Raw genomic sequence first — 15091 nt, 5'->3', positions numbered from 1 at the left:
AATATAAATATGTATTTTAGTTTAATAATTTTAATTTAATTAACATTTTTCATTTTCATTGTTTTTAAATGTTGATTAAGCATGACAACAAGTCATACAATCATAGTTATACCTTAGAGAATCACATAAATACCGTATATAGAAATATCCCAATAATTCAGAACAATGCAATACAAAGTATGGTTGTCGCAATACCATTAATTCATCTTATGATACTATACCAGCTGAAATATGATAATCATAATTAGTATTGCGATACTGTAACTCATAACTCAAATTATAAAGAAAATTGTCAGAATTACTATATGTTATAATAGGCCTATTTGAATTTAGTTAATAACTCCCTTATTATTGTAAAACGTATTATATGCACCTCACTTCACCTAAATTTTATTCATTCTTTTTGTTTATTTTGTAGATAACTGACCAACAAAAAAAATATATTAAAATAAAGATACAAATTTTACCAAATGAAATTTGTTACAAAAGAGCATTTTTCCAACACAACTGGGCTGTATGAAGTGGTCAATTGTTTCAATGTTTCCTGTTGCTATTTTAGGTTTTATCTATTGTTTTTTTCTTTTTTTCAGTCACATCGGGTAAGAAAGATATTATCATGGTTGTTGTAGCTACTAAATCATATTGACAGGAACAGAAATGAACAGATTCAGATGTGCGTTCAAACTAAAGCGTTAGAAAAGGTGCAATAGGCTACCATAAAAGGCGCAAATTCTACGTAGTTTTGCAACCTTAAAGAGCTCCATAGACTATTAAAATAAAATGGTCTATTGTTGCACAAATGTGAGCATTTTGTGACTTTTCTACATGCATTATCTATTGTAGATAGACCATTGATGACGATACTACCGTTTACAAACTACAGTGGCACCACCAGTATTTTGGAGCCATAGTACTGTGAGGTACTACCATAGTACCAGTAAACCATGCTACCTTACATCAAAATATTACAATATTGTCGTAAATACCATGAAAACACTGCAAATTCCTGAAAGAAATCAGAGAAAAAAAGTGAAAGCACTAAATCTGTAAAAAGAGTATAGAAGATTGATCACTAACCTGCTTGCTTGGCATCATTAGGCTTGATGCAGCGCACGTAAGATGGCTCCTTAGACATCAGGATTTCCATCAACTTCGCCAGGCTGTTCTTGAACTGGGTTGCTGCCTGGTTGCAGCGAGCCAACGGTGCAAAGGTACAGGAAAATAAAGAGATGGGCAGTGAGTGAGGGAACACAAGTGGCAGTGTGAGAGTCCAGTCAGGCAGTGACAATGTGGGAGAAGCCAGTGGTCAACAATGCAAGCAAACAACTAAACAGCAGCCCACCCACACTCAACCAATGGAGCTCTGCAGTGTGGGCACTGCAATGGGATGGGGGGATTTCAGGGTTGTGTTCGGTCATGGGGGGTGCCACAGAGCCAGGGCATTCCTTATAATGTGGGTGGCAGAGATTCTTAATACCACGGACACAGGCCAAGATGCTAAACTTTATGAATACATGAGATAATAAACATCGCACTGATTCACAATAATAATACTACCAGAAAACAGAATGATTAACAGTAATACGGATGGATGGATGGATGGATGGATGGATGGATGGATGGATGGATGGATGGATGGATGGATGGATGGATGGATGGATGGATGGATGGATGGATGGATGGATGGATGGATGGATGGATGGATGGATGGATGGATGGATGGATGGATAGATAGATAGATAGATAGATAGATAGATAGATAGATAGATAGATAGATAGATAGATAAAAATGTTATAAGTAGAACAACATGACAGATAAACAGCTAAATTGACAGAATGATGTATAGATGGATGGATGGATGGATGGATGGATGGATGGATGGATGGATGGATGGATGGATGGATGGATGGATGGATGGATGGATGGATGGATGGATGGATGGATGGATGGATGGATGGATGGATGGATGGATGGATGGATGGATGGATGGATGGATGGATGGATGGATAGATAGATAGATAGATAGATAGATAGATAGATAGATAGATAGATAGATAGATAGATAGATAGATAGATAGATAGATAGATAGATAGATAGATAGATAGATAGATAAAAATGTTATAAGTAGAACAACATGACAGATAAACAGCTAAATTGACAGAATGATGTATAGATGGATGGATGGATGGATGGATGGATGGATGGATGGATGGATGGATGGATGGATGGATGGATGGATGGAATGATGGAATAATGGATGGAATGATCTAATAATTGATGGAATTATAAAATAATGGATGAATGGATAGAAATAATCGAAAGAATGGAACAACAGATACAATGGGTGAGTGAACTGATAAATGGATGGATGGATGGATGGATGGATGGATGGATGGATGGATGGATGGAACGATAGAACATTGGATGGATGGAACTATAAAATGATGGATGGATGGATAAACAATAGATACAATGATGTATGGGTGGATAGATGGATGGAATGATTGACGAAAGAGTACATAGAACAATGGATAGATAGAATGAGAGAGAATGATAGATATATGAATGGATGAGAATAGAACAGACATAGGCAGAACAACAGATAGAATGATAGAACGATTGATAGACAATCTATTGATAGATACATAGATAGATTTATATACACAGGACAATAGAGAGAGCAAACAATAGAATGAACAAATGAACTATAGATAGATAGATGGATGGATAGATGGACAGATAAAAAATAAATAAAATGTAAAAGTAAGACAGGGATGGGTGGATGGATAGATGGATAGATGGATAGATAGATAGATAGATAGATAGATAGATAGATAGATAGATAGATAGATAGATAGATAGATAGATAGATAGATAGATAGATAGATAGATAGATAGATAGATAGATAGATAGATAGATATACAGACAGATAGATATGTACCGTCTCTGGGCGTTTCTTGTCTGAGAGCTCTTCTCTGTCAAAACACTGATTGAGTATTTTGTTTTCAGACATACACATGACCTAAACATACAGACACAGTTACACAGTTAATAATCACGGCAATTTCAGCACAAATGCAGTCTAGTTTTCCTATAATTATTTTTTTGTTCCCTCACCTGCTTCAGGTTTCTGAAAAGGAGATCATTGTTCTTGTCCAGGAAGCCTAGAAAATGGAAAATACACAATGACGTCAGTCAGCGCTCGGCCTGGGAAATCTCTGTGGGCATAAGAGCTCGCTGTTGTTCAGCGGCACACACTCTTTTTCAGTCTCTTCACTTTCCCCTGCCCTCTGTTCAATAACTGACCCTTCACATTGTAGTTGACTTCTCCTGCGTAGTGGATCAGTCTGAACTCCTCACGACCCATCACTTTACGGGTTTTTCCATCAGCAAGCTTATGCCTGAAATATACAACCATGCTTTTCAGATGCTCAATATATGAGTTTAAGTACAATATTACAATGACAAAATGCTACTGACGTCAGGAAGTGGGCGTGGCCTCCGACAGTGTTTTCAAGCTTCTCCAGGAAGGTGATGTCACTGGCATCTCCAGGCCGGAGACACTCTTCATCCTGCAGGGAAAAAAAGCTCAATATTTTTCAGTTTAAGCAAAGACTTAAAATGTTGTTAATGGACACTCATGGAGGGAATTCTCACCAAGATGGAAATGATTCCTTTAAACTTTTCTTCCACAAGATCACAAATGATCTTGTTGTTAAAATATTGCACAGGCTCCCACTGGAAAAACAGAAAAACATGAGCATTTAATGCATTCAAAATCAGTGGAAAACATTTGTGATGTTGCTTTTGCTAGGAAATTCAAGCAATGCAAATCCCAAGCATTCCGAGCCCACCATTATGTCATGGCCACAAACGGCCTTTCTTTAACTTTGCATGCGTCAAAATGTTTTATCTGCAGTGTGAGAGGTCAGCATTACCATACTAACAGCACAGAATAAAGCCCACAACACATTGCCCATACTGAGGGCCAGTGGGTAAGAACCCATTCTAACAATGAATGTGTGAGTCATACAGTATCGATGCGTTTAAGACGTCTGTGTGTCGGGAAATCCTCACCGTGATTCCCTCAGCTTCATATTCCTCCTGCTCTGACTTCAGGGTCAGTTCAATGAAGAGCTGCTGCAGCTTCTCATTACAATAGTTGATGCAAAACTGCTCAAAACTTTAAGGACAAAGAGGGCCAGAGTGAGATATCTTTGACAATTAACCAAATAACACACAAATATTTTGCCTGATGACACACTAAAATGTAACTTAACTATTTTGGCTTGATTCCAAAATAACTGAACAAATAATGATAATTTATTTTTAGAAAATGTATACAACATTATTTAATAATATTAATAATGATACACACACAGGCATGCATAAAACATTTAATATACAATTTTACTATAAAATAAATGTTAGAAATTATAAGTTGTTTGGAGAATTGAGTTATAGATACATAAATTAAAACATATATATATATATATATATATATATATATATATATATATATATATATATATATATATATATATATATAAAATTTTAAATAATTACAATAATATTTAGATTTCTGAAATGTTAAAACACTTATTTATACTGGTAATAAGCATTCATTTTTATGCAATTTCATTGTTTAAAATACTTAAATCCATATTGAATACTGATAGACATATATAATAATCCATCAATTATATTAATTAATATTAATTAATATTAATGTTAATTTGTTAAATGAGTTAACAAAAGTTAATTGTCACATGAAATAATTTTAAACAAAAAAATTACACAAATACATATAAATTTAATTTTAAGTTAAACTTACTTTATTTCAGCTAGTTGTAAAAAAATAAAATAAAAAAAAAATATATATATATATATTTATATATATATATATATATATATATATATATATATATATATATATATATATATATATATATATATATTATATAAATCTTTTTCGTTTAGTTTAACCTAATAATTAAACTAAAAGATAAAACTAAAAAAAAACATATATAAATAAATATAAATAAACTTCATAGATTTCTAAAAAATAAACAAATAAATACAATTATGGACAATAAAATTATCAAAACTAAAAAAAAAGACTGGATAAATATAGTCTTCATTTAATTATTTTAAATACTTATATCAATATTGGAAATTTTTATTTATTTTTTTATAATATTTTAGTAAAATAAATGAATACATCCAATGTTATTACATTTTACAAATTTGTTAACTAACACCTTTTTTGCTTTTTTTTTTAATTAAATTAAAAACTTAAAACTAAACTAACCATAACTAAAATAAAAAAATACAGAAATAAAAAAAGAAATGCATCAAACCTTTAAATGCCCAAAAATTTCCTCAGTGATACAATAACAACCTAGATATTCTCTACCTGTTGTTCTGAAAGACCTCAAAACCATAGATGTCCAGCAGGCCAATGACAGAAGCGTTCTTACTGCTAAATGACTCATCCTGCAATGCATTAAAAGCACAGAAATATTAAGCAGCTGCAAGCAAGACATTCAGACTAAACATACACAGACATGATATGACCAAACTGTGTTCCAAAAACAGCCAACGGAAAACTGCTGTAATCAGATGGTGCGCGTTTACACGTCTTCTCCACATGAGAGCGCTATATATTTACATTTTGCAACTAGCCTCTCTGTCATAGTGCTGACTGTGTATTTAACGACAGAACGAGTCCATACCTTGAAGGCCAGAGAGTCGTTAATTTTGTTGACCAGCCAAGAAAAAGTCCGCCCGTATATGGCTTTAGATAAAGCATCCCGCGCCGAAGCGGCCTGCTCTTGATTTAAAGGACTCATCAGCTGCAACGCAAACACACAGTAGGATTATGGGAAATATTCAGGACAATTATTATACATTGTACACACATACTATATTTTACTGCCCAACTGTGCAACAGTAAACAAAAAAACTCACTTTTTAATCAATATATTTATTATATTATGTCATATTTTATTATATTATATACTTTGTTTTGGAAATAATATATTAAAACTCCTTTATTACAATTATTACATGTTGTAAACAAAAGTGTTTACATGTCAACTGTCCATATTACATTGTTATATTAAAAAAACTTTTCAAATTTATTATAATAAAAAAGCACTGCTTCATGTTGTCAAATGTGTTATTTAACATGGTTCATACAAATAATGCATATTTTGAAGCAAAAAAAAGTTAATTTTCCCAAATGTTGATCACCTTAAAATTATAGTGTTTTCTATACATATACTACCTGACAATTCCAGTCCTAAGAGCAACAAATAATAACTCAGTCAAGTTTGGTGAAGGAAAAATCATGGTTCGGGGTTACATTCAGTATGGAGGCGTGCAAGACATCTGCAGAGTGGATGACAACATCAACGGCCTGAGGTATCAAGACATTTGTGCTGCCCATTACATTACAAACCACAGGAGAGGGCAATTTTTTCAGCAGGATAGCGCCTCTTCTCATACTTCAGCCTCAAAGTTCCTGAAAGCAAAGAAGGTCAAGGTGCTCCAGGAGTGGCCAGCCCAATCACCAGATTTGAACCTTCTTGAGCATGTCTTGGGTAAGATGAAGAAGGAGGCATTGAAGATAAATCCAAAGAATCTTGATGAAATCATGGGAGTCCTGCAAGAACGCTTTCTTTGCCATGCCAGATGACTTTAATTATAAGTTATTTGAGTCATTCAGAGATGTATGGATGCAGTCCTCCAAGCTCAGGGGAGTCTTACACAATAATAATTATTTTCCCACTGCAGCATGACTTTATATTCTATACTGTACATTATTTCTGTTAAGTTACAAAACTTTTGTCAAAGCAAAGTCAGACTTTACTGTCCTGATTAAATAATTAAAAATCAAGGCATGATCATATTTTATTTTGGTAAAATAAGCGTAATCTAGAGGCCTTTGCCTTTCATATAAGCCACTTCTGATACCAAATGATCAACTAGAAGTCAACTTATTATTTGTTGTACCTAAAACTTGGATAGGCGACAAGACTTTTGTCAGGTAGTGTACTCATATCAATAATTTAATGCAAATCTATGTTTATATACATTTTTTAACATATTATGGATCCTTCAAGGACCCCAATTTCATTTTACCCTACTTAAAGATATTTGGCTCAGCGTTTTCACTGTAAACATTACATGCATACCTCTTCTCCTTTGGCAATAATCTTTTTATGTGTTAGAGCCTCTTTAAGAACTGTGCCATCCACGCCTAACAACTGCAATATCACAAACACGAAACAAAAAAGTGTCAAAAAACATGTCATTTCAGGAAAAGAGAGATGGTAAGAGGTTTTAAATAAGCACAGAAGTCATGCACATGTGGCTGTGGCCCAGTAATATAAATAAGCCGTCCTGTTACCCTGGCTAAGTATTTAATCTGTGTGTCTGTAGTGATGTAGGCACTGCCGCTGTCCTCTCCTCCATACTGGACATTCCCCAAGTGTAGCACACTGGCAATAATGTTCAAAAGCTCCTGTGGAGAGAGAGAGGGGTGCAAATGAGAGGAAATATCACAAATTAAACACAGGAGATTGTTTTTTATGCAGTTTTATGTCAATTAAAAGATTTTTGGCCATGAAACCTTCCAAAATATGTGTAATTATGTGTTTAATTTTACTTTCATCAATTTCAATTTGACTTTTTCAATTTATCATTTCATGGCTTTTCAATTACAATAGTTTTTGAAGGCTCGTTTATTTCAAATTGAGTATTCATTCTCCTATTAAACACAAGATCAATTTGTTTAATGAACTATTTCATTCATTCATTCATTTTCTTGTCGGCTTATTCCCTTTATTAATCCGGGGTCGCCACAGCGGAATGAACCGCCAACTTATCCAGCAAGTTTTTACGCAGCGGATGCCCTTCCAGCCGCAACCCATCTCTGGGAAAACTATTTCATCATTTGCATATTAAAAATTAAAGTTTAGCAAACTTGAAATACTCAAAATGACCTGCAGTGCTTTGTAAAGTTCAATTTCAGACAACACATTTCCAAAATAAGCACTGTTTGCATACATAAAGAGAGCCTTTCTGTTTCTTGGAGAAAAACATTGAATCATTCTTCACAATGTGTGTTGTGATTGGCCGGTTGTCATACCTCCACTTCATCATCAGTGAAGCCGATGACGCTCAAGGCTTTCCTCACTGTCTTCCAGTCATTGCGGTCATTAATTGAGCTCACTTTAGGACAGTTACCCTGAAAAACACACATACACACACACACACGATCACTCATCGCAGCAGAGGAAACCGAAGGAGGAGGGGCCGCTCTTGACTTCCTCTATTAAACACCAGGGGAGCGAGGGGAAGCAACAGAGGGACATTCCTACATAGTTGTCGGAAAACTGATGATGCCGTTTATGATGAATACTCATACGCAGGTCTGACATAAACGCATATGGTGACATATATTGGTGTTTTTTATATTTGTGTTGATTATGAATACTGTACCTGCCTTAGGGTAAAAAGTAAAAAAAAAAGATTAGCCAACTGTAAATAAGGTTTGAAAATAGAAATGTATCCCTGGATGACAAAACTAGCCCTATGTTGCACAGGTAGCTTTTTGGCAATAGCTCAAAATACTTTGTATGAGTCAAAATAAAACGTGATTTTACTTTTACACCAAGAATGAGAATATTAAGTAGTTACAGCAGGCATGTACAAACTCTGTCCTGAAGGGCCGGTGTGCTGCAAAGTTTAGTTCCAACCGCAATCAGACACACCTGGGCTAGCTAATCAAGCTCTTACTAGGCTTTCTAGAACATCCTTGCAGGTGTGTTGAGGCAAGTTGGAGCTAAAGGCTGTTTCTCAATATACGTTCTTCAGCGGTCTTGCGTCCTCGTGTTCTCATGTAACGTCATCATTAGCAGCCAAAGTTCAGTTCCAATACTCAAGACCGCAAGAACAGAGGACACGTGAAACTTCCTGGATGTGATATCTTGATATCGAGGATGCACTGATGCAGACCTGAGCACTGAACTCGCTCTGGAAGTCCCAAAAGTCATTGTGACTGGAGGTGGGAAGCGCAACATTTTATTTAGATTTATTAATAAAGTTCAGAGATATAACATATTTATTTCAGGAGTTTCCCTAAATGAAACGGTGAAAGTAAACATTACCATGAACATCTTAATAAAGGAATAAACGAATAAAGGGTGTTTGTTTGCTGAAATTTGAATTCAAATCTGTTTTATTTATCTTGTTCAACATATATTTATAATGTTTTAATGCATGTACTATATAAATAAAGAAGTTGTCAATGTTTTTTAAAGAAGTTATTTTGCTTACCCCAGTGGTAGATTATTTTGAGGTAAGCAAAACTCTATTTTTTGTAAAAGTATTTATACTTTTTTATTTACACTTTTTTTTTATACTTGTTTTATAAAAGTATTTTTTGCAGGAAATGAGTTGAATCTGAAGCATGTGAAATGGCTACAAAACCCCAGCTTTTTTTTTAAGCCAGTTTTGGTTTCTCTATAGACATCTGCTGTATCATATCAAGCGAGGTCAGTCTCTCACCTTGACCAGATACTGGTACTGTTGGGCGTTTCTCTCCAGGCCTAGTCTCCTAAGCAGATCGTCCTCTCCTCCTTCGATGAGCTGATAAAAGATATGGAAGTTCCTCTCGCCGTTGCTTTGGTGCACGACGCGGGATTTCTCTAGCAGGTAGTTCAGGATGTGACCGCCGACTGGAGCACCCTGCCAACGGGGACACCCAAAGGGAGAAGCAGAGGGGATAATACCGGGTTTCTGACACGCATGCAAGCACGAATAATTCAACACACAAGCACAAGAACAAGAACACACAAGCAGATGCAGGCAAATCCCCAAACCAAGAAGAGCATTGTAGGGGTAAAGGTGCATCGACAGAAAGTGGATCACAGCAGTTGAGATGTAAGTTTCAGTTGATAACAACAATAATGCTTTTGTATTGCAGTGTTAAAATAACTGATTGTGAATGTAAAAGAGCACAATAAATTTTCTTGTTCTCCCAAAGAAAGAAGTGATTCTGAACGTTACTGTCAAATTATTTTAGTCATCTTCGGGTCTGTAATAAATTTGCATAGCTGTTTCAGACAATGAGAGAAAAGCTATGCATTTTATGAGAAAATGATGCGTCACCTGTTGTAAACCTACTATAGGAGACCTCCTAAACAAAATAAACAACAATTAGAATACTGTAAACTAGATAGTTCACCCAAAAAACGAAAATGTAGTTCACTTACCCACAGGCCATCCACAGAGGTGGATTTAGTGACTTGGAGGCTCTAAGCAATTCTGACCATGGGGGCCAACAGTCCTAAAATGCACCCTTTGTACTTTTATTTATTTACTTATTTATTGTGCTGCTTTTTCTTCTTTGTTTTATTTTAATGCAATCTTAAAACTACATCTGTACCCAATTTGATTGCTGGAATGCTTCATGATGGGGGTAGGAGACACATTTTTGCAGATGTAATAATTCCATGAACATTTTACTTGTTAGACCCTCACTATACAAAATATGTTATGATATAGACAATGATGATATATATAATGTATAGGTATAATTTACACTTCTAGGTATTTTCACATATTTCCTGGGGTCCCAAGCAGCCGGTTACCTAACTTATTGGTTAAATCCACCCCTGGCCATCCAATATGTAGAGGACATTTTCTTCAGTATAACATGAAACAAGATGGTTAACTGAAATCTGCACTTTGAGAGTCAAAATACTTTGTTCTGTGCAAAAACGCTTTAAAACTATTTACAACGTTATTAACTATAATTTACAGACTGAGTGCACTGTGTGGATTAAAGTTAATAATGTTATAAATAATCTTTGATTTCTTTCACAGATTGACCACAGATATTTTATTTTTCTTGAATGTGTTTTTTGGACTGGGCCAGCATCTCCAAAGACCACAGGTTGAGCTAAAAATAATCTTTTAATGTTCTACTGAAGAAAACAATTCACGTACATCTTAAAGAGACAGTTCAACCGACAAAAAAAATGTATAGTGGTCCCTCGCTATAACACGCGGCCTCACAGTTTTGCAGATTTTTTTTAATACAATTTGACATGCTTATTTTATTTTATTTTTTACAACACATTGTGTTCTACGTCCTGATTGGCTGTCAACCATTGTCAATCAATCTCCTCTATGTCTCCTGTACAGTACAGAATGCGTTCAGCTTGCCAAATTAACATTAATCTTTGATAGCTAGCAGTGTGAGTTTCAACAAGGATGCAAAAAGGGTTGTAACTGTCTGCAGCAAGACCATCATAAAGGGGGTGACACACCGGCTGCGCTATTCATTTTAGAATGGTAACCATACGTTTATGTCAGGGTAGGCATAACGGTACGGGTACATCAGTGGCGTCTGTGGTGCCCAGTCAGAATGTGGTGCGAATGTGCACATCCAGTGTGTACTTCCAACTGTCATGTGTGCAGGGCATCCACTGTCTGGATGCCTTAAGGATTGAGTTGGCTTTAGTTTTGTGGATCAGTGACTGCAGGAAAAAGAATGCTGGATGCCAACAATAGCAAACAGTTCATTACCAAAATGTGGTCAGAGAGAATCATCACTACCACAAAAGACACCAAACCTGCTATATTGAAAAAGTCATCGGCAGGCCACTGTTGTATTGTTGGGCGAAACCAAACTGAAGCAATGCTAAGCCGAATCATACTGTACTGACCATTAAAAAAGCTTAAGATCACCTGAGGGGAGTAAATTACCAGCAAATATGTGAAATAACCTTTTAAACATGAGTAACCTCACCTTGAAGTCAAACTGAATGTCCATGTATTTCCCAAAGCGACTGGAATTGTCATTTCTTAAAGTTTTTGCATTTCCAAAGGCCTGAGAAAACAAACAATGATGGAATATAGATGAATAGAACAATTCAGAATGGCAGAGAAAAAAAGACACTCTAGATGTGCACACACTGCCAGTTTCCAGCACATCTGCAAAACATCTGGTAAAACTGGCCGTCTGCGCCACTTCCTTTGGCCTATCCCATTTTTAGACGTCTTCATGTATGTTCCAATCTTATCGTACAGATAGTAACTGTGGCATATAATTACTGGAGAGGTTTAGCGGGACTACCGGCTTCTCAGAATAAACTCTGCTCTTTTCCTTGGCATCGCTGGGAGTCATTTGGAGTATTTTGTGCAATGACAGCAGCCCAGGGCAGGAATTACAGCCTGTGCTGATCTCTCCACTACATGCTGGCACTTGGGGATTAGTAAAATTGTATGCCATGAAAATCATTGGATTAGAAGTGCTGAGTGCATGTGTACCTCCAGCACAGGGTTGGATTGTAGCAAGCGATCTTTGACAGTCTGCACGTGATCACTGGCAGGACAGGTGACAGCGTAGTACTGAAGAACCTTCTTGGAAGCTTCAGTCTTGCCGGCACCGCTTTCACCCGAGATGAGGATGCACTGGTCCCGTCTCTCAGTCCGCATGGAGCGATATGCATTATCAGCCACTGCATAACTGTATATAGGGTTATAGGAAATAGGTTATGATCACAAATACTTGATTGTTTATTTTATTTAACAATCCACACTTTACAAATTTGAATTATTTAAATAATAATAATCAAGAAAATAATATCGATATTTAGATGAAAGTATGCATATTAGAAATGTTTAGTTGTTAAAAACATAAATTTGAATAATTAATTTTATAATTATTATTTAATTTTAATAATTAAATGAGCTCAAATTCCATAAATTAAAACACAAAACTGTAAGCAAATATTTAATAATAATAATCAGCAAGTAACATTAGTGCTTAATTAATATTTTATTAAATGTTTACTAGTTTTAATTTTACAGCAAAACAATAATACACAACTACAAACATTTTTATTTTATAATAAAAATTTACTATAAAAAAATCCTTCATGTTTGACCAACACAAATCGATTAAGGTCACTTAATTGTTTTTAAAAATGTAGTTGGATTGTCCATAAAACAATGAAGTTGTTCCAAAAAAACCTTGTGCTATTTCAACTTAAACAAGCAGCAAAAGTATTTTTTGAGTGTACTACTACTACTACTACTACTACTACTACTACTTCTACTACTACTACTACTACTAACAATACTATTAGACCCACACAAAAACGATATTCTAAAAAACGAGGTTAGAAAAAAATAAAAACAAAAAATATAAAAGCAAATATTAAACTACTACTGCTAATAAATGTACTGTGGCACTACACACAAATAATAATACATCCAAAAACAAAAATTACTAAAGTATATTTATACAAATTAAATGTCTTTATAGATTAGAAATGCAGTTTTAAATTAATTTAAAACGCGTTATTTATTCAAGTACTGTTTAAGAATTAATTTTAAGCTTTAGTTAATTCTATCAGTGCAGATTTACCAACAATAATAAAAAACGTGTATTACTTTTTCAACTTATTATTAAATCAAAACTTATTTTAATAGTATAGATGTATATTTAATTAGCAGTACATGCATTTCATTAAAATGTAACTAAATATTTCTGATCTCTTTCCGTCTATACAGAATGCGCAAAGTTGCCTAAGATTTGCTTTCTGAGATCATTAAAATAACACATTCCTTAGGAGGAGTTAAATGGATGTTCAGCTGTCAGAAAAGTGTTGTGCAAACAGTGGAAAAGCGCAGAGTGCAAATGAAGCTGACAATCATTTTCTTGAGGAAAGAGCAGGGTGACACCAGAGACGGTCTGTGTTTTTTCAGCCTGTATGAGAGCTGAGATAACACTTTCATCACTTTTACACATCTGCTATCAGTGTGAGATGAGATCCGTGCAACAGTGGGCGTACGGTCATCCTACTGCAACTTTATATGACTTCTGATAGCTGTAAGCTCCCACATATGAACCTTACAGATAAGAGTCTATGAACATTTTAACTGAAGCAAAACTTATAGTCCTTAACATTCCTCATAGTGAGTCCAAAGGAATTTCCTCTTCACTCACAGAAGTCAAAAAGAAAGAACAATCAGCTTGAATTACATAAATTAAAATGCATTCAAACTGTCAAATACTTAATAATAATAATAATAATAATAAATCAAGTAATATTACTGCTTACTTAATATTTTATTCAAAATGTTTGCTAGTTTTGATTTTACACTGAAACAATAATACACTACTATTACTAACATTATTAATACTATTAGACCAACACAAAACTAATATTATAAAACAGAAAAAAGTTATAATAATAGACATATAATAATAATAAATAATTATTATAAATAATATTACATATAATAATACAAACGGAAATAATAAACGACTACTGCTATAAAATAAAAAGTAATTTCCTCTTCACTTAGTCAAAAAGAACAAACTATCAGGTCATTTTGCATATTTGGCATACAAATAGAAATCAAAAACATGTTTCATATACATTTTTAATCATGAATATTTAACAAAAGTGCTCATTTTGTTGGCCTAAAACCTGGATGAATATTGGATTTTGAGCTATTAGTTTCACATGGATGCATGGTTTTAATAATTACATATAGGTCATGTTTTATTTTTTACAGGATTTTAACTTCATTCAATTAAAGCAATAAAAAAGAAATTAAGAAAAATATATTTATTGCCAAGAATTACAAAAAAAATGAATTAATAAAGCAATCCTTTTCATAAATAATGCTACAAATTCACATAATTCGCAATTCAAAGAAGAATTACAACAAATTTATTATAAATGAAACATTATTATATATTTGATATATTTATTAAGCTATAATGCAATATTTGTATACATTTTTATTATTATTATATAAAAATCACTATTTATTTATTAAAGGGGTGGTCCACAGTGTATTTTTAAGGCTTGGTTTTGTTTGTAAGATGCAAAGCAATGTGTGCTCATGCTTCGTGTTATTTTTTCATATTTAATTATATACAGCTACTCTTCTAACATGATAACCACTGTCATATTTCCAAGTTCCTCTGAAAACCCCGACCTCAAGAAGCTCTGATTGGTCAGCTAACATAATGTGCTGTGATTCGCGGATCGGC

The 15091-nt window shown here is 34.2% G+C and overlaps 1 protein-coding gene across 12 annotated transcripts in view; it reads right to left on the bottom strand.

Annotated features, from left to right (window-relative positions):
- Positions 1-15091, bottom strand: part of myo1cb (myosin Ic, paralog b) — an 84732-nt gene that overhangs the window by 13766 nt on the left and 55875 nt on the right. For all 12 annotated transcript variants that reach the window (XR_015508716.1, XR_015508717.1, XR_015508720.1 and 9 more), the window contains 15 exons: positions 12349-12547; positions 11828-11908; positions 9580-9759; positions 8159-8257; positions 7418-7531; positions 7203-7274; positions 5739-5858; positions 5420-5499; positions 4081-4186; positions 3661-3741; positions 3484-3575; positions 3310-3404; positions 3121-3167; positions 2945-3025; positions 1078-1183 (listed from right to left, as the gene is read on the bottom strand). Coding sequence is in view for 4 of the 12 variants with exons in the window: in NM_001317189.1 (NP_001304118.1) it covers positions 1078-1183; positions 2945-3025; positions 3121-3167; positions 3310-3404; positions 3484-3575; positions 3661-3741; positions 4081-4186; positions 5420-5499; positions 5739-5858; positions 7203-7274; positions 7418-7531; positions 8159-8257; positions 9580-9759; positions 11828-11908; positions 12349-12547 (1553 nt within the window). In the remaining 8 variants the exon portion in view is untranslated. The remainder of the gene's footprint in view (positions 1-1077; positions 1184-2944; positions 3026-3120; positions 3168-3309; positions 3405-3483; positions 3576-3660; positions 3742-4080; positions 4187-5419; positions 5500-5738; positions 5859-7202; positions 7275-7417; positions 7532-8158; positions 8258-9579; positions 9760-11827; positions 11909-12348; positions 12548-15091) is intronic.

The sequence above is a fragment of the Danio rerio genome, chromosome 15, assembly GCF_052040795.2.
Source record: "Danio rerio strain M-AB ecotype USA chromosome 15, GRCz13ab, whole genome shotgun sequence".
In the NCBI taxonomy this organism is placed as follows: domain Eukaryota; kingdom Metazoa; phylum Chordata; class Actinopteri; order Cypriniformes; family Danionidae; genus Danio; species Danio rerio.
This window is presented reverse-complemented; position numbering and strand designations above follow the sequence as displayed.